The sequence below is a fragment of the Cataglyphis hispanica genome, chromosome 18 (genome assembly GCF_021464435.1).
Source record: "Cataglyphis hispanica isolate Lineage 1 chromosome 18, ULB_Chis1_1.0, whole genome shotgun sequence".
Classification (NCBI taxonomy): Eukaryota; Metazoa; Arthropoda; class Insecta; order Hymenoptera; family Formicidae; genus Cataglyphis; species Cataglyphis hispanica.
Genome location: NC_065971.1, coordinates 2481967 through 2500775, shown reverse-complemented (window position 1 = coordinate 2500775; position 18809 = coordinate 2481967). Strand labels below are relative to the sequence as shown.

The window sequence follows — 18809 nt, the reverse complement described above, 5'->3', positions numbered from 1 at the left end:
ACTCAAATTTAAGACGAACTTGTATATAGGGAGATCTTGAGATCAGATTGAAGAAGCTTACGTTACGCTTCCTAAATCTTCCTAAATCGATCTTTTACAAGCTTATATCTGAATATCTTTCTCAATCAATCTTCTACAAGTTCATTTTAAAATAAGAGAGATTTGTTACGACAAGGGGGAAATTAGGTTTCATAGAGCCGCAAGTTATGAAGATAGCTTAGAAACATCAAACTCGGATACAGCATGATTATAAAAATGGAAACAATATATGGGTTTTAGGAATAAAGTCTTCTACAAATCATGTTTCTTTGCATGCCAATCAGCTTTAAAGCTTTTTCAAGTACAATTCCATATTATGGTAAAAAAATATTATTATAAAAGTATTATTATCACTCTAATTTTATGAAGATGCCAATGTAATATTTGTCTCATACTAATAAAATTTTTAAAATTCCTAAAATTCATTCTTTTTACAAATGCCACAAAATTTTACGCCGTATAATACGTAAAAAGACTTATCTAAAAGTTTCCTATTCGTCAGGAAAGAATATCATTCGAATGATATCAGAATATATAGTGTAAAAGCATGTAAGAAAAAATATAATACAAATGCAAGATAAATTTAGTGTGTCGTTCTAGGAAAAGGCTACAGTGGCATAAATGAGGAGATCATCTGGATCAGCATAGGTATGGGGATCACCATAGCAATCCTGATCACCATAGCATTGTGCTACATCGCCCGTGAAAAGTGTCGCAAGCGGCATGAGGGATACTACACGTCCTGACGTATGTTTCCGCCGCCTTCGTGGGCATCCTGGTCATTTAGCCCGACGACACCAGGAATACTATTCAGTCCAACCTCGTCGAGAGGCAAGCCGCGGGCTTACTATATCACCGTTTGAATTCTCGTATACTCTGTTACGGAGGAAAAAGTCTCTGGAAGTCATAGAATAGAAAATGGATGCAAAGTATAATGCTACATTACCATTAAATGGTGTGAAAATTTATATATTGATCAAAATTAAAAATCTTTGATTATATCTTTTCTCTAAAAAAAAAAAAACCAGTTAAAATCAAAAGGTAAAAATTTTTAAGTCATAATTAAAGTTTGAAAATATTTTATAATCGAGATTAGATGAATCAAAATTACAAAATGGAGAAAAAATATATCTCGCACACATTCTAAGATCCTAGAGAACGAGATATATATATACTTATTTATAAAGGAATATCGATTCTTCTTTGTATGAACGTAATGTTTTATCATTCTGTTTTTATCCTCTTTGCGGAATACATTCGGTATCTCGTTTGCGCAATGCACACTCAGCTGATATCGCGCGTTATGGGATTGTAGCCTGGTCTTTTTCTGAAAGAGAGGATACCTTTCATACCATTAGGTACACTGACGAGAAATAAACATTTTCGAGAAAGGAGAAAATTATTTTAAGGACTTAAAAAGTTTAATGAATACTTCTACTTAAACAGAGAACAAAACAGTTCTGCAACACGTAATAGATTATTCAATTATTCTCGACTAAATTCGAGAAAAACACTGTAAGTAGTAGTACTCCGATGTTCAATAAATTGTGATTTCTTCTAAACGTATCTGAGCTTTGTATCTATATAATGGCGTGGTGTATGTATAAGCGTATGTAGACAATGGACTATTATTCTCATTCGCATCTATACGTATCCTAAGAAAGAGTCTCCTAACAGTATTAAAATAGTGTTTCTAAGACAACACAACACGTTAGTTAGTCAAAGACTGCACTGAACAGATAAAGGACAAATTATGTGCTAGACAGTTTAACTGCCGAACAAATAGACACGAACTAAAATCAATTGATTTATGCAAACATATATATGTATTTTTTGAAATTTGAATGTCGAGTAGAAAGATAAATTTATGATTTTACAAATCTGCATTCTTCATTCTGTGAAAAAAGATCTCATTTTTTTACAAATTCCCGCTAGCGAGAATTAAAATAACCAGAATAGAAATAAAGAGAACGGAAAAAATTCAATAACTGTAGAATTACGTAATCTTAAATTTTGAAAAATACAGTTTCATTGCCTGACGGAGATTATTATATCATTGCAACTTTAAAATACATTTTCAATTTTTATGATAGTTTTATTGATTCCTTATTTTTAATCCATTTTTATCACAAGCATGATTTATTAATATTTTTCGAAAAATCTATAAAAATACATAAAAATTTGAATATCGTATTTTTCACATTAAATAAATTTAATAATTAATATATAATATATTTTCTGCAATATTTGCAGTATATTTAATGCCAATTGTGTTATATAGGCGTTCTAATCACGAATGCGTATACTATCGCCCGGAATGTCGATTCGTTATTTATTCAGTACCTTCTTTAGCTCGGGACAAATAAAAGTGTCTCATCAGAGCGCTCTCAAGTAGAAAATTCTCCCTTCGAATAAAAACTGCAGTGATTTACGACTATTACGAGCACAATTTGATCCTTTATCATGCCATAAATTACAAGCCAAAACTTCAAGTCCCATTCGAAAAGATAAAAATTATTGGAAAAATCTTTTCATTTTTTTTCACAGATACAGTTCTAAATATGAGTTTTACATTTTTTTAAAAACGCAAGAGTTCTAAAGTTTATATTAGGCCAGATAATTCTTTTGTATTAATCCATTTATTATAATTAACTTTGTTATACATGCTTTTCGCGTTTCGATATCCATAACGTTATCACATTACGATAAAATTTCAATCTCCCGTTTCTTTTGGTTTTTATCCGCGATGACTTGAGAAAATCGCTTAACCCATTCAAAAATCATTCTCTTATATGCTTTCCTGCTTCGATCCATAACTTCGATAGCACTTCGTATTATTGGGACTCTTGTGCAACTGACGATATTTTTTATGACAGTTCCGTGAAACATACGTTGTCTATAAAAACGTATATTTATAAGTAAGATTTGAATCAGTTTCATCACCCTATCCATTCATATACTCTTTTCTTAATTTTTAGAATATATCCAAAAATAAAAAAAAGAAAAAATTATGAAATATTAAAATAAAAAAAAAGAAACGTTTTCATTATTTAAAAAAAAAAATTAATGACTTAACACACGCATATAAATTGCGATGTGCAAATAATATCTTTTAAATCGTAAGTCGATCTTGAAATAAAATTGTAATACTTGAGTGCACATAAATAAAAATTCTCATCCCTTCAACAAAATCCTATAAAATATGATGATATTGAGGAAGATTATTTTTGGCAACAAATTTCCAAAGTGTTAATTGCGTTTGATAACATGATAAATTAAGTAAAAATGTAACGTTTTACGGAAATTTTTACATCTAAAAAGAGACGTCGAGAATTGAAAACAGCTTTAAACACGTAATTTTTACTATTGACGGGTTTCTTTTTTGCATGAACACCGGATACGTTCAAACGACTTTTTCTATAGCTGTATACTCTCACTAGATATAACTTGAACTTCACCAGTGCATCTACTACTAGTAATTAATGCAGTACTTTAGCTACGTAATCTCGAAGCTACGAATTCATTCAGTATAACGTGTAAGAATTGACCAAATTCTAGAATATATATCTAAACTGAAATTATACTCGAACTTCGATCTAAAGATATCGACTTCTAGAGAAACTATTATACATAGAGTAATGAGGATATTTGTTGTTAGAGCAGAAAATTTTTCCGAAGCCTTGTTCTTCGAAGATGGTGAAATTTTATGCAATTATATAAAGATATTTGTTGAAAACTAAAAGTTTACAACAAATGAAAACTGTCTGCCCCTTCTACAAAAATATATGCGAAAATGTTTCTCATATATAGAAGAGAAATATATAAAATTATAAAATATAAACATGTTACAATTCGAAAGAGACCACGGTGATCAATATATGTAGCTTCGGGCAACTCCACGTGTAGAGTTATATATATTGTTATGACGTGAAAAAAAATATAATATAGATAACACATTAGAAAGATCTGATATAAGTGCGAAGCGGCCGGCTGTCAATCATGAAAAGATAAAACTGGGAATAAACTTCACAAGCACTCACACACATACAATGTGTATTATCTCTGTCTTATTTGTAAAAATACACAGTCAATGCACGATTTATTCGTCTTCAGATATCAAAAAAAAAGAGATTATTGTAATTATTGACACACTCGTTTTCTCGTCCAATATATTTACAGCTGATGTAAATATCATTATAATGTGAATTTTTATCTAAATGATAAATTATTCTTGTAGTATTATAATTATATATTCTGATCCGTGAAATGGACTAGAAGAAAAGTTTGTTTAACTCATCAGGAGTTAATCTATTCAAGAAAAAATATTTTAAATCTTCATTATTGTATATCCATTTTAATAATAGAAAATTTGCATTTATATAATCGTTATATAATATCCGCGTGTAACTGTGTGAATAACAAACAATTTTTGTAATTCGATTTGAATCAATCGAGATAATGAAAGAGACCCGATCGTTACTGGCGGAATTATTAATTAATTTCAAGGTACTGTCCGCGTTGAAGAGGTTTGATATGACCGGTAATCTCGCACATGAATATTCCTCGCGCGTGAAATTCATTATCGTGAACTTTAGACATATGTATTTTGTAATTGTTGAGGAAGAGAGCTACACGCACCTGCAAAGCGCACACACATAGCGCTTATTTTACAGATTTTAAATATAGTATTATTATTATATTTAACGCGCGCGGCACTTTGTGCGTACGTATGATTGTATACACTTGATAGTTCGTATTTCTATCGAAAGTAGAAGAGATACCGTGCGATACTATATCTGCAAATGACCAACTTGATAGATCGCTGTATGTATTAATGACGTACTATTTCTTCATTTTTGCGTTTGTAATGAATAAACTATTATATCGTACCGAATTTTTCTATCACGTTTCCTTATCCTTTATAATTTATTAAGTTGATTTCATAAAATAAATGTATATTGAATTATGAATAAAGGGCTTTTTAAAAATCATCAGTCATCAAGAAACTAAATAACTTTAAATTATCAGGGACATTATATGTCATTCTGTGACATAATCAAGAATATAGAAAGTTTTATTCAAAAGTTGATCAATTTTTAATCACCTTATATAAAGAACTTTTGTGGGAGAATTTATCAATTATTTAAATATACTTTATATAAGTCTAGGAAATGGAATATGTGATAGTGAAAGAAAAGCGTAACGAAGACATTTTCAAGTCAGTGATATACAGCTTTGTACATTTATTTTGTAAATCATTATTTCCAAATGATAGTGATAATAATGCTACCAATAATATTAATATAATATATATATTTTGGTGATGCCATAACACCTGACAATTGACCATGTCTATCTAAGTAATGTACAACGCTTAATAATGAATAAGAGATTAGTACCAATTCTCGTACACTTAACTATCGCAGGAACTCTCATGGTGAGTGAAACAAAAAAGTATGTTGTGTGCGAGCTGCCTTTAATTGGCTCTTCTTATTAACCCCTATCGTTCCGTGCCTGTATTCCATTATTCTACTGACTATGTAGTTCCCGCCATAAGACAGAACAAAAAATATACGAAAAACGCACTAAGCTTCTGTCTGTATGTTGAACGCACATATTATATTAAATGTTACATTACGTGATCGGACCTTATATGGTATCAAGTTTCTTGGACGATGTTGCGCTAATTTCTCTGTCGGTTCGCATTCGTTGATAGAATATGCGGGAAGGTGCGAATAAACTATACTAAACAATCATATTAAATTTAATTATAATATCAAAATAATATCTTATACATATATATATATATCGCAAAAATATAAAAGAAAATTAGTATGTAATATATTTTGAATTGATTTCTAGTTTTCGATAGAAAATTATTTCACATTTTTATAAATTAGATAATAAAATATTTAGATATATTTTTAGATATTTGGATATATATAAACAGCATGCGCGCACACATATATACACAGCATATATATACAATATACGATTCGAACCGCCAGAGACGCGCATATGGGGAGATTAAAAGTAAAAATTTTTAAACATGATTTCTTCATAAGCCTCAAGCTCACGTACATATTTTCTAATCTTTTTCTTATATATGCATATAAGCATATAATAATGAAACAATCAGACACACATTTACATACATGTATTCATACATACATACATATACAAAAATACAATCCTGTTGCTGAAAAAAGTATTGTGATGTTTGAATTAATATTTCAAAAAATAGCCAGAATACGTCGATGTATTATACATAGACGGCATAAGAAAGAGCATAATATGTTCAAGTTGTATCCGATGAGATGAAGAGAATTTGAATTTATATATTTTATATTAAAATTACCTCTTGAAGTTTACATCAGCGCTTGCCAAACAAACAGCCTCATTTCTTCATTTCTCCTCTATATATACATACGCCATACTACTAGTAAAACAAAGTAGCACTCGGAGAAGAGTCTCTCCAAAACATCCATTTCCAAGATCAAACTCGACGATTTTGAATAATATTTAAAATAAGTACACCGTACGAATTGTGAACTTACGCAAATTAGCTCGCTCGCAAAAATATTATCACTGGCCCATTAATATACTAACAATTAAGTGCACTACTGCGATATAGGCACGACGAATCGATTGAGATAATTAAAAATAATCAATATAAAGGCAAAGGGAATAGGAGACGACGGCGATTTTCCTAACGGAATAGTCATCTTGCAGCATTTATTTGTTTTTCATCAACATCGCTACAATATGACTTAAATAGTATTGACCTCGATAAAATGCGCACATAATTGATATCTGATGGTACAAAATTCTATCGCCTTTGGATTGATCTCCGCCACTCAAAATCAAATATTCAACTTACATGATAATCGATATCAATGAAAAGTTGCGAAAAATTTGTCACATTCGGAAGACCCAACAAAGAAATGCGAGATATAATACTTTCATTTTCGAATCAAAAAACCTCGGTTCCAATCGATTTTCTTGGTTCCGTTGTACCGAATCGATGACAATAACTGATCTATCAAATGTCGATGGATCGAAATTGTCTCTACGATTGCACGCATGAATACCATAAGCTTGCCACATATCGTGTAATCGACATGTGACATGAACTTACGACATACCTTATATGTATCTGAGGATTATCGAGGTGCTATCTACTGTGGACAAGGTGATTTTCTTAGGTTTAAATCCCCATTATTACGCGCAACACTTGGTGCATCCTATGGCGGAACATCACGAAGCATACATTCTGTTAATTTCATGTTGATAACGTTCTTGAACCGCTTTCCTCTTGAGTTTAAATGCAGCAGTTACCAAACCCATATCGGGAGACCATTGTTCCACGCAAAGTTTTACTGCGCCGGGTATTTCGAATGCCTGGAGCTTACCTGCAAACAGTGACAACGTGTCGTTCAGCGATAATAAACTACTGACAATAGAGAGCGCGAGAATAATAAATTAATAGAAACTTACATTTCTTCGCTTGCTCAACAAGTTCTTGTAGTATCACTTTCTCGATTCGTGGATCGTTGCAGAGTTCTTCGAAACTCTTTCCGGTTATGCCATTATTTGTAGCGATTTCCTCCAAATATTGTTGATTAGGTACGACTAGCGCCACAGTATATGCTTTATTCGCATCTCCGTAGACGCAAATGTTTTCTACAACGGGACAGGTCTTCAATTCAGCTTCTACTTTACCCAAGGAAACGTATTCACCGAGTTGTAGTTTAACTAGATCCTTTTTTCGGTCTGTAAGATATCCATCAAGAGATATCAAAATAGTAATTAACATATGTAAAAATAAGTTCTACCGAAATGAAAAAATTTTATACTCTAACATAGCTTTCGCGACGTACCGATAATCTTGAAAGAACCATCCGGATAAACCTCGCCGATGTCGCCTGTTCGGAACCATTGTTTGCCCTCTTCTTGGAAGAAGTCCTCCTTCGTTTTATCCGGCAGTTTATAATAACCCGCGGAAACGATGTCGCCACCAATCACAATTTCTCCTCTGGGATGCGGATGATCTGTAACTCGATAACCGGCTTCTTCCCAATTCTCCAAACGGATGTCGCAAACTGTGGTTGGTGCTCCGACTCTGCCGGTAGTTCTATCATATGCTGAAAGCGAAGGATAAGGAAAAAATGTATATGATATTACACTGTCTTTTGAAACTTAAAAGACTAAGAATACATACTATCCATAACGGTTGCGCAAGAAGTCGTTTCCGTCAGACCATATCCTTGAGTTACGGTGACACACAGACAGAGTTTCACTTGATTGTGAGTGTCTGGACTGAGCGGAGCGCCTCCACTAAGAACAAGCCTAATGCGACCACCGAGCACCTGCTTCGCAGCTCCAAAGATATACTTGTCAAAGAGAGGTGTTTCATAGCCCCGCTTTGTCCACTTCAGTTTATATTGGTACGCAAAATTGAAGATGGCTTGCCTAAACGGACCAGATTTCTTCACTTTGTCGTTTATTCCTTTGGAGATGCGATCGAGAATAAGCTAAAACAATTTTATCACAATATATATTGCGCTTTTGTTTGATCGACATTCTTTTTGCGTATTTGTTTAAACTTATATCGAAATAAGATAAAAAGTTGCAGATAAATAAGTGGAAACAATAAAAATGTGCAAACATACTCACCGGTACTGCGGTTAAACAAGTTGGATGTAGGACGGAGGCATCACCTTTTGAACCTCTCTGAATTTTGCTACTCGAGTCAATCAGTGTAAGTGGCGAGCTATAACCAATAGGTACTCCGTTCAAAAGACATACGCTCTCGGCCAAAAGTTCAAAAACGTGAGCCAATGGCAAGAAACCGAGAAAAACGTCGTCCGGTCTGATCTCTACCACGTCGCAGAAAGCTTTCAGAGTGGTTAAGATATTTTTATGAGAGAGAATCACGCCTTTAGGTATTCCGGTCGAACCCGATGTGTACATAATTATAGCCGTATCATCGCTTTTTGGTGAATTACCGTTCATGTTCGATTCATTGCCCATTTTGACGACCTCGGAGAAAGATATCAGCCGTACTTCATCCTAAAATAGAACAGCAAACGATAAAGAATATTTAAAAAGAAAAAAAACGGAAGAATAACGTTACAAGTCACATTACTCATAAGTAGATAGTATACATTATTATCAATGATTATGTAAATGACATAATGATAGTCAATTACAATAAATACTCTGCCATAAATACCATAGCCATTAAGCAAAAACAAATTTTCAAAATGACATCTTATCGTGGTATATTTCCGAATAGTACATTTAAATAATCAATTATTTGAATTAATAATATTTTTCACAAATGGTGCTATTTTGACATTATTATGTCATTATTTAGAAAGAAAGTGACAAATTCAAACTTCTTATATTCATAATTTAACACGTAAATTCATTTAAATACTAATTTTTATTTGATGTTTTATCAAAATCTACCTTATAGCCTTTAGTGTCAGTTAATTTAAGTTGATCCTCCATATAAATAATCGTCTTGACATGCGGCACCATCTTCAGCAATCGCTTAAACTTTGGCAAAAGATCATGACTGGTAATGACAGTGTCTACCTCGGTTTCATTAATACCGTGAGCGATGGCTTCATCACCCAAGGTTGCATAAATCGTCACCACCGTGAAATTCTGCTTAAAACACGCGTGTGCAGCTATCATCCATTCCGCTCTTGTCTCAGCGAAGATAACGATATTCTTACGAGGCTTCATACCCAGCTCCATCAAACCTCGGCCGAAGGAAGCAGCCAACCTGTCGACGTCGTTGAAAGTCTTCCATTTGTACTCTCCCATTTTATACTATAAAAAAAAATGGAATTTCACGATACTGAATTAGTCTCCCTTCAATAATAATGTTATTAATCAAGCACTAATAATGACACAGATATATATAATTGATTTGTTCCACGAGTTCCTCTTCTATTGATTTCTTCTTAGGTAATATCTTATTATAATTACAGTCGACAAGAAATGAAAGAAACTTTTCATAAAAAAAGTTAAAGTTATTCACTTTTTCATCCAAATGTCTTACCTTTTTGAAGATTCTACCGTTAGGTTGAGGCTCATCCTCCTCCGCTAAGATTTGCCTGGTGCCAAGACATCTCTTGTCACCGTGCATCTTGATAACCCAAAGAAGCACTTTTTCCAAAGTATCGACCTTTTCACGTTCAAGCATGATATGCATCGGTCCCGGGGAATCAACGCTTCTGTAAGTGACCTGATAATTATCCTTGGCGATCGGACGAGCCTTGATCCTCCTAGAGGCCTTGCGCTTTTCCCAAGGTCGCTGAAGTATGAGATACATGGGGAACGTCAACAAGTCGTACACATACGATAGAGCCTTGATCGCGTGGATCGCGCCGCTGATCCAGAAGCCTTCCATTTCCCTGATACATAAAAAGGAATCCTTTAAATATTTTTACTTAGATATTTTTATGTTAATGTTTCAAACATTAATATTTGGTGTTTGTAAAAGTTGGATGCAAAAAAATGATAAAAACAAGTGTGAAAATCTGTGACTAATAAATATATATTAACAGCTAAACTTATTTCATTTTTGGAATTCTTAAAAAAAAGAAAGCATTGTATAATTGTAAGTATTATATAAATTTTATAATTTATATTCGGTCGCAATAGTCTGTAATTCTTGCAGGAAGGGCGAGTTCAAGCATAAGTTTCTATATTCTCACGAAATTCTCTCATCAGGTATGTGATACACCGCAATACCTTTAATTATTTATATCAGGCAAGTATTTATCTGCACACGCTACATATGCAGTATCGAAGCGTAAACAGAGTAAAGACTATCAGTCGGAGTCATGCATCGTGCAAATATATATAAATATATAATTCATATCAATAATAAAGTGATATGATATATGCCAGACGGATAAGCGATAATTAGTGTCGATGGGATTGATATCTTCAAAAATTTGTGTTAAACAATTGGCGCTTTTTATCTATCTACATAGAGTAGCTACTTATATGCAATATTTATCATGCTGAGTGCGCGAAAAAAAGAAGAATTCTTACATTAATAGATACACACGATATGTTCATATAATAAGATTGATAAAGTGATAAAAATAACAAATCATCGAAACGTAAGTGTAATCGAAACATGTATCAATAAATGTAAAAAACATATATAATTATAAATTTATCTTCTTAATTAATACGAAAAACTTAACTAGAAACACATGTAATTAAATTAATTAGTTCAATTTCTCTAGTAAATCTCTTTCCGAAGTACTAGAGTACTATACTGTTGCTTTTTTATATATCAATAAAAAAACGATATTTTCATTTAATCAACAAACGTTATAAAAACTCAACTGTATATGTTGTTGACGCGTTATACCTTGTTTATAATTGCGAATATATTGACAATCGATTTTCAGTCTGTAAGTAAAGAGAAAATATTTCATACATTTTAATATTTAAATGTTAATGTATTCTTGATGATATAAAAAATTTCTTATAATATTACATTTAAACATTAATATGCTCATTAACGTATAAGAAAGATTTTTATGTGCGTTACAAGAGATGATGTTTTAGCGGAAAAAATTATATAATTTATATAATTTTTAATGTTTCTTAATTTATCAAACAATTTATATAACTACATACATTTATATTAACATTGCAAATATAATTGCCTTATTAATATACAAATATCGAGGGAGATCGAATTATTTTTATTATATTATATGAAGAAAGAAAAAAAAAGCAAAGAATTATATCAAGTCAGCTTTAATTGCAAAATTTCATCATACTGAGTCATAGTTGTGATAAAATACAATTTTACGCTAAAATAAATTTAAAAACAGGACTCACATATAGATTCCGTTGATCCTTTTCTCTATTATTCTGATCGCGCTATATCTAGTATTTACGCCATATAACAATCATTTCTGAACTTTACATTGCACTTATGCAAAGTGCAGTTACGTCAGTAGCCATGTCGTACGTTACACTACAATTATTCGAGTTTCTTTCAATTCTGTTTGTTATTAATCATATGTGTCGACAATATCACTTGTGATCGCACACACTCGATATGAGTACAATATAAATCAAATAAACACATGTTATGTTAATTGTGATATTATATATATGTTGAGTTTTTTTACGATGCGACTTTGAATGGCAAATAGAAGAGCTGTCGTGTTTCTTATTGAAATTATAAGAGCCAAACAGGAAAAAGCTTCAAATTTTACTTTTTTGTGAAGAAATAATTATTTGTACAAACACAAAGTATGACTTTAATAAAATTAATTTTAATACAATTATTTTATCACAATGTGCGTTAATATACATATTAATTTTTTATTTTGATATTATTGACATTGCAACATATTTACATTTATATTCTAAATAAAATTCTGTTTTAATGCAAATATTTTACTGCAAGTTATATTTTTAGCCTTATCAATGTATTAAATAAAATAATAAGCGAATATATCTTAATATATAGAAAATTTCTGTAGGCAAATTCTTACTTTCTGGTGCTATGTAACAAATTTATTATAAAATTAATCATTAAATTATAATTAATACACATTCAATAATTCTATATTACCTTATATAATGATTAAGACCGAAATATGTACTAGGAAAGAAGACGCCGAAAAGAAAACACGCAATCGAGATTTCAATATCGTCACGGACTTTGGACGTCGCGAGTTCACGCGTCGAACGAATGGAGTCAACGAGTCTTTCGGAGTCTTGTCTATGCCGACGTGCGTGTGCCTAAAGAGTCTTCAACGTGCGTAAGGTAGAACATCCAATAAAGGGGACAACGGGAAACTACACATGTGCAATAACAGACTGTCTCATGGCTAAATGCTGTCATTTTTTTATCCGTATTTATATATATTTATATTTGTGATTATTTTTTTAATGATTTGTCATGCGGCAAAAAAATTCCAATCAAATAAAAATTTTCCTCTCGCGATCAAGAAATAATTTTCTACGCAGTCTAATAAATAGGAAGTATGACGCGCGGGTTAATTCAGACAGGTCATCGCTGTAACTTTATTTCTCTTATGATGCAACTGATTCGAAAACATATTTAGAGAACGGACGAGAAAAACTAACTAAACTAATTAAATTTTATTTATGAATATATTATATGTGATAAAACAATTTTGTGTTTAAGAAAAACTGGATTGCAAAGTGAAAATAATATAGTGTAAAATATAAAAACCTACAGTAAAAGCACATTATTCATTTCTCGTAAAGAAAAATCAATATATCATAAAATATTAATTACTCACTTGCAAAATTAAGATATCATTATTTCTATTTTATTAGATTATCTACTTTCGCGACATTCGAATGAAAAAATTTACAGCAGCAACAGCGTTTAAGCTAGAAGAGGTAACGTCTTTACTATCAATCTAACTAATGCGTAATTACTTATGAATCGCGCATTGATTATAAATTTATAGAAAAGGAAGAGAAAGGAAGAAAGAGAAAGTAGCACAGAGAGAGAAGCTATTAAAAATAAATATCATACTTAGCTTTTTCCTTGAACGTAAATCAATATATGAACTAAATCTATACCTTGTATTGTAATATATGTTGTATATATGTTGTATATAAATATATGTTGCATTGTAATATATGTTGTACATAAACTTGACATAGATCAGCATTCTTTCACATATTTTTTTTAGTATGGATTATCATATTTACTGTTCAAACACGTGCGCACATAAAAAGTCATCATAAAAAATCCAAGGTTTTGACATAAGAAAAATTTAATCATAAATAAAATTACATAAAAATTCATTTAAATTTGACGTAAATAACTGCGAAATTAAGATTAGAAAAAAAAAATTTCAATAGTCATTATTGAAAAAAATCCCATTGCAAATAAAAATTGTATCAAATAATTCCAAAGATTTTTTTGCCATAATATCGATCGCTCAACTTCTTCGCTATCATTCTTGATAGATTAATAGTTTTTTTTTTAGAATAGAAATAAAAACGGCATATATATTCACAATGTATTTTCTGTTCAATGCCAAATGTAGCAACGTGATTTCCGTGCAACACGTGCTATACTCAATTTACTAGAGATTAAAATTATTCTGTCAATTTGGATAAAGTGCTCAATAAAATATACTATCGTAAAATATATTATCTCTAGCTCTGATTCGCATACTAGTAACATCGAAAATAAAAGTATCGTGCTAAAAATAAAAGACGGAGATATAAATCGAAGCAACAGAAAAACAGCTAATACATATACAACACTATTCAATTGATTCTTGTGTCACTGCAATGATGCAAGAGAGAAATAAAAATAAAATGAAGTATAAAGAGAAGATGAATATATTCGCGGCTATAAATGCATTTTCGTAAATGAAATTGCAACATGTAGAAGATGATCGAATAAATATCGTCATAAGTAGCGAGATAAAATAAATTAAAAGGCTCGATTTACTCGATTATATCGGATGTATTTTAAAAAGATCCTCATATTTTTAATATACAGCGCACGTCGAATTTGACATCGCGGCCTGATCGAGAGCGAGAAATCGTATCTCGTAAAGCGACAGAGAAAGAATCCAGTAAAGAGAAAACTCATGCGACAGTCGCGGGATGCATTGTTTTAGTGGTGCAAGCTCATTTATCTACGAGCTACGGCATTTCCCGTGCGTATTTATACGCTATACCGACTCACTGTTTATCGTCCACGATCATGGTGGCGGCGTATTATATCCGGTCGCCCTTAATTCCAAGATCGACACTTTTTATCGCCTGGATGCCTCTCTCTGTGATGCGGATTAATCGACAAACTGCAAGAAAAACCATTCCCAAAGTCGGCAAAGTTAGTCAACAACTCCTGGATTGCATGCGGGGGTGGTGCATTCAAGCATGTTTCTCGTCGACGAAATGGCACTCGACTTTGGCGGTGAAGATCCTCGAGATCGTCACTCGCAGATATGTCGAGGGAGAAGCTGAGAATCGTTTGCCTACCCTTTCATATTCACGACAATCGCACAGCGTAATCGACGCACTCGTCGATCACTAAGGAGTAAGGATTTTCCGGTTAGAGCCGCGAAGAGACGCGCGATCTCTTTACCCACAACGTGTTTCGAAAAAATGTATTTTATTCCTTCAAATATTAGTATTTTCCTTTAAATATTATATATTAATATAACATATGTGGCGTATCATTCGTTTGTACGATATGTCTGTCGAAAATTTCCGTTTATTAAAACGAAATTGAAAAAATGCATTTTCTAGTTTTCGATTACTAGACAAGCTAGAGCACAAGATTATCCTCGTACATGATGAAAAATGCATTACTTTTTTGCATTCATTTTTTATGAGAGGTTATATAAATAATCGCTATATCCGTGTTCCAGCACGCAATAATATCGTGCTTTGAATCTTTGCTGCTTAAAAATATCTTATCTCCTTTCAAGCATGGGATGATTTATGTAACACAATTCATGTAACAAGTTTGATTGCAAAATCATGAATATGTATCAAAGAAACTCTAAATACTATAAAACACATAAATAATAACTGATATATATATATATATATACACACTGTAAAAGAAAAATATATAATTGAGACATACAAATGAACAACGAATGCCAACAGGAAAATCAATTAATATTTAAATCTACATATAGCAAATTTATTCTAAAAACTCATAATCGATCTTCACATCATAAGAAATAATTAAATTCAACGGATCAAGATTTCTGCATCCGTACGACTTTAATCGTGTTTAACAGCAGCTGTTTGATCTGTGTCTCATAAGTAAACGTGCTTATTTAAAGACTTCTCCCGTCCTTAAAAAAAAAAAAATGGAAATCGATCCTGACGATAGATGTTTTAACATTGCAAAATCATCGCGTCATCGGTGTATTCGAGAAAGCAAAAATTCCTTGACGTCCGCAATTTGCTCGTCGCGGTCCTTGTGATCGCGTTAACCAAGCGGCAACTGACACGGTCAAGTGCACTTTGACCCCGATATACACGCGTACACGCGTCAATCCATGACAGAACGCACGCATTGCATGCAATGGGAACGCGGGCGCGAAGGCAGCCCGTTATTCGACGGAGATAGTAAGATAACCAGAGAGTTTTCGCGATCTAACAATAAATCTGGCTGGTTATTGTTATCGACTTTATTTCGAGGACAGAAGTTGCGACGTGATTTTTCCTGAGCTAATCACATCAATACTCGATAGATCAACCTAAATTGGTCAATTTAAATTTTGACCTTTGTTACGAAAGCGCGAGAAGCAAACCAATTGCCCTTATGAATAAATAAATTTATTATTAATTTATTCATGTTTCGCGTGTACTTTTTTATTCGAAGACAAATATCAGCAAAATGAAAGATATCATCGACGATGAAATGCAAAAGATAATGTGACGAAATATGTGAACAAGTGTGAAACATCTTTTTTTTTGCAATATATTTTTGTCTTCATTATATTGTTTTTATATTGCCGTATCGAACAGCAATAAATAAACGTAAAGAAAACATTATACGTATAATAATATAGAACTTTGCACAATCCGTTTTACAAGCCTCAAGATTCAAAGTTCGGAGCTATTCCTTGACGCAAATAATTATATCCTGAGATATTGATGAATGATACGAGCAAGAAAACTCCATTATATGAACAATGTCAAATATATCAATTTCTTCCGTTATTATGTCTTGATAATCAAAAATAAACATGTTTTTACATATAATTAATTCTATTTCCCCATTAAATGCATTTCTCAATAGAGATACAAACAGAAATCTAAGTACTAAAAAAAATTAAATATATGTCACATCTTCGACCGTATCATGGCCTTAAAAATTGCGCAGCTACGTTTCATTTGCTTCCTTGAAAAATAAAATATCAATCAAATATATTCATAAAACTCTTGAAAAAATTGCTGATACAAGATACAACAAATGCGCGTTTATGCTTGTCACAAATTAATTACACTAGTCTGTTATAAACGTCATCAATTTAACGTCGTAATCAAGTTAACGTCTGATAGAAAAATTTATAAATTTATTAATATTTGCAAAGCATCGACTAATCAGATTCCTGCACAATCAGAAATCTTTAAGTTGCGATTCTTGCGTGCCTTTACTTCTTTTTTTTTTCTCTTTTAATCGTTGCTCTTATCGGCGAGTCCAAAGTGCAATTCTATATGAAGGAATGTCCACGAAGAGAGGCGTATAAAAGAAAAAGACGTAATGCCGATAGGATCCGTACGCTGGCATTATTCCACGCGTTGCGTCACTACTTACATTCGTGGCGGCAACCTTCGTTCATCGTCGACGTGTCACCACGACGACAAATCACGATTGATTACGATTACAACACTTAACGTTTATAAACTACCGGATATAATGTAAAGCTGACGCGTGAATAATACTGTTTATTTTAATATGATATTCCTCATAGCGTACACATGTCGCGATATCATTGTATTGCTCTTCCGTACGAAGATCAAAGTACTGTGCATGTAACACGAGCTTAGTCAGGGAGTGTTTTATTTGATAACGAACATGTTTGTATATTCATTCATAATGTAATCAGGTGGCTGTGCATATAAGAATATATGAATACATATTAAACTACATAGTTATTGAACTACATATTCTTTTATAAATTTTATAAATTAATTAAACAAATCCGCAGAGAACAAAAGCATACAAATATCTCTGTTTTAATATTTAGAGATATTTAGAAATAAAATAAACCGTGCTTCCATACAAATTGCATGAATTTATTAATTTCTATGAATTATCACGTAAAGATCTCATTAATATATAATTATCTCCTTGTAAAATTATTTTATTAACGTCACAGACTTTAGTTAATTTTTTTTTATCTTGATGATGAATTTTTTTTCTAACGATCGAAATTTTCATCCACATTTTTTTTTATGCCCATAATATAATGTACTGTTACATTTTTACAATGTCAATCTTGGTCGGCTTAACACAAAATGTGTTCGCAATCATTGACTCAATTTGCACACATGTCTATAAATCCATAAATACATAAAAATATGTAAATCGCGATGCAGTCGTATCCGCGATAGAAGAATGACCCGTCTTCCATAATGCATTTAACGAACGTGACGCAATCATATATGCAAAGTAATTCGATGCACTGACGAGTTTCTAAAGACTGTAGCTTAACCCAAATCGAATACGACAGTCTGAACGCTCACGTTTCATAGCAAAACGTAAGAAGAATATAGGTATTCAAGAAATATGGATATTTAGAAATATACTTACTTATTCTTAACAATATCTAATTTTCATAAATCGAGAGAATATTATATTGCGTTTTTTTTAATTCGTTTTTATAGCACAAGAAAAAAAGCTTCTAAAACAATATACTCCGATTTTTTTACTATAAAAATAATTATTTTTAAAATATAAATATATATACATATATATATATATAAAAGATGACTGTTTATCTTATCTGATAATACGCATCCAGCTCTAAATAGTTCCTAAACTTTGGAGTGATTAGCACATGTAAGTCAGTTGTAACAACTTCTGAATATTGTCACTTATATGTAATACTGAATATAATACCATATTTTAAAAAAATTACACATGTAAATATACATGCAAGTAAAACAAAATTATGCATTCTTGGGAATATTTTCATATTTAATAATTATGAATCGAGTTCCGAAAAAACTTGTTAAAAATGTTT

The 18809-nt window shown here is 31.8% G+C and overlaps 2 protein-coding genes across 10 annotated transcripts in view; one reads left to right on the top strand and one right to left on the bottom strand.

Moving 5' to 3' along the window:
- The window catches only part of LOC126856232 (uncharacterized), a 64283-nt gene extending 57678 nt beyond the window's left edge, over positions 1 to 6605 (top strand). Inside the window, exon 3 of the mRNA XM_050604553.1 lies at positions 640 to 6605. Coding sequence (XP_050460510.1) covers positions 640 to 785 — 146 coding nt within the window. The 3' untranslated portion in view covers positions 786 to 6605. The remainder of the gene's footprint in view (positions 1 to 639) is intronic.
- The window catches only part of LOC126856227 (fatty acid CoA ligase Acsl3), a 28692-nt gene continuing 15133 nt past the window's right edge, over positions 5251 to 18809 (bottom strand). For 4 of the 9 annotated variants that reach the window (XM_050604544.1, XM_050604543.1, XM_050604542.1 and 1 more), the window contains exons 2-8: positions 10115 to 10469; positions 9514 to 9882; positions 8716 to 9111; positions 8261 to 8573; positions 7920 to 8183; positions 7537 to 7812; positions 5251 to 7451 (exon numbers count right to left, since the gene is read on the bottom strand). In XM_050604544.1, coding sequence (XP_050460501.1) covers positions 7297 to 7451; positions 7537 to 7812; positions 7920 to 8183; positions 8261 to 8573; positions 8716 to 9111; positions 9514 to 9882; positions 10115 to 10465 — 2124 coding nt within the window. In that variant the 5' untranslated portion in view covers positions 10466 to 10469 and the 3' untranslated portion in view covers positions 5251 to 7296. Of the gene's footprint in view, positions 7452 to 7536; positions 7813 to 7919; positions 8184 to 8260; positions 8574 to 8715; positions 9112 to 9513; positions 9883 to 10114; positions 10470 to 14779; positions 14895 to 18809 lie in introns of those variants that run through there. The other 5 variants (XM_050604538.1, XM_050604539.1, XM_050604541.1 and 2 more) reach the window with 3 other exon arrangements.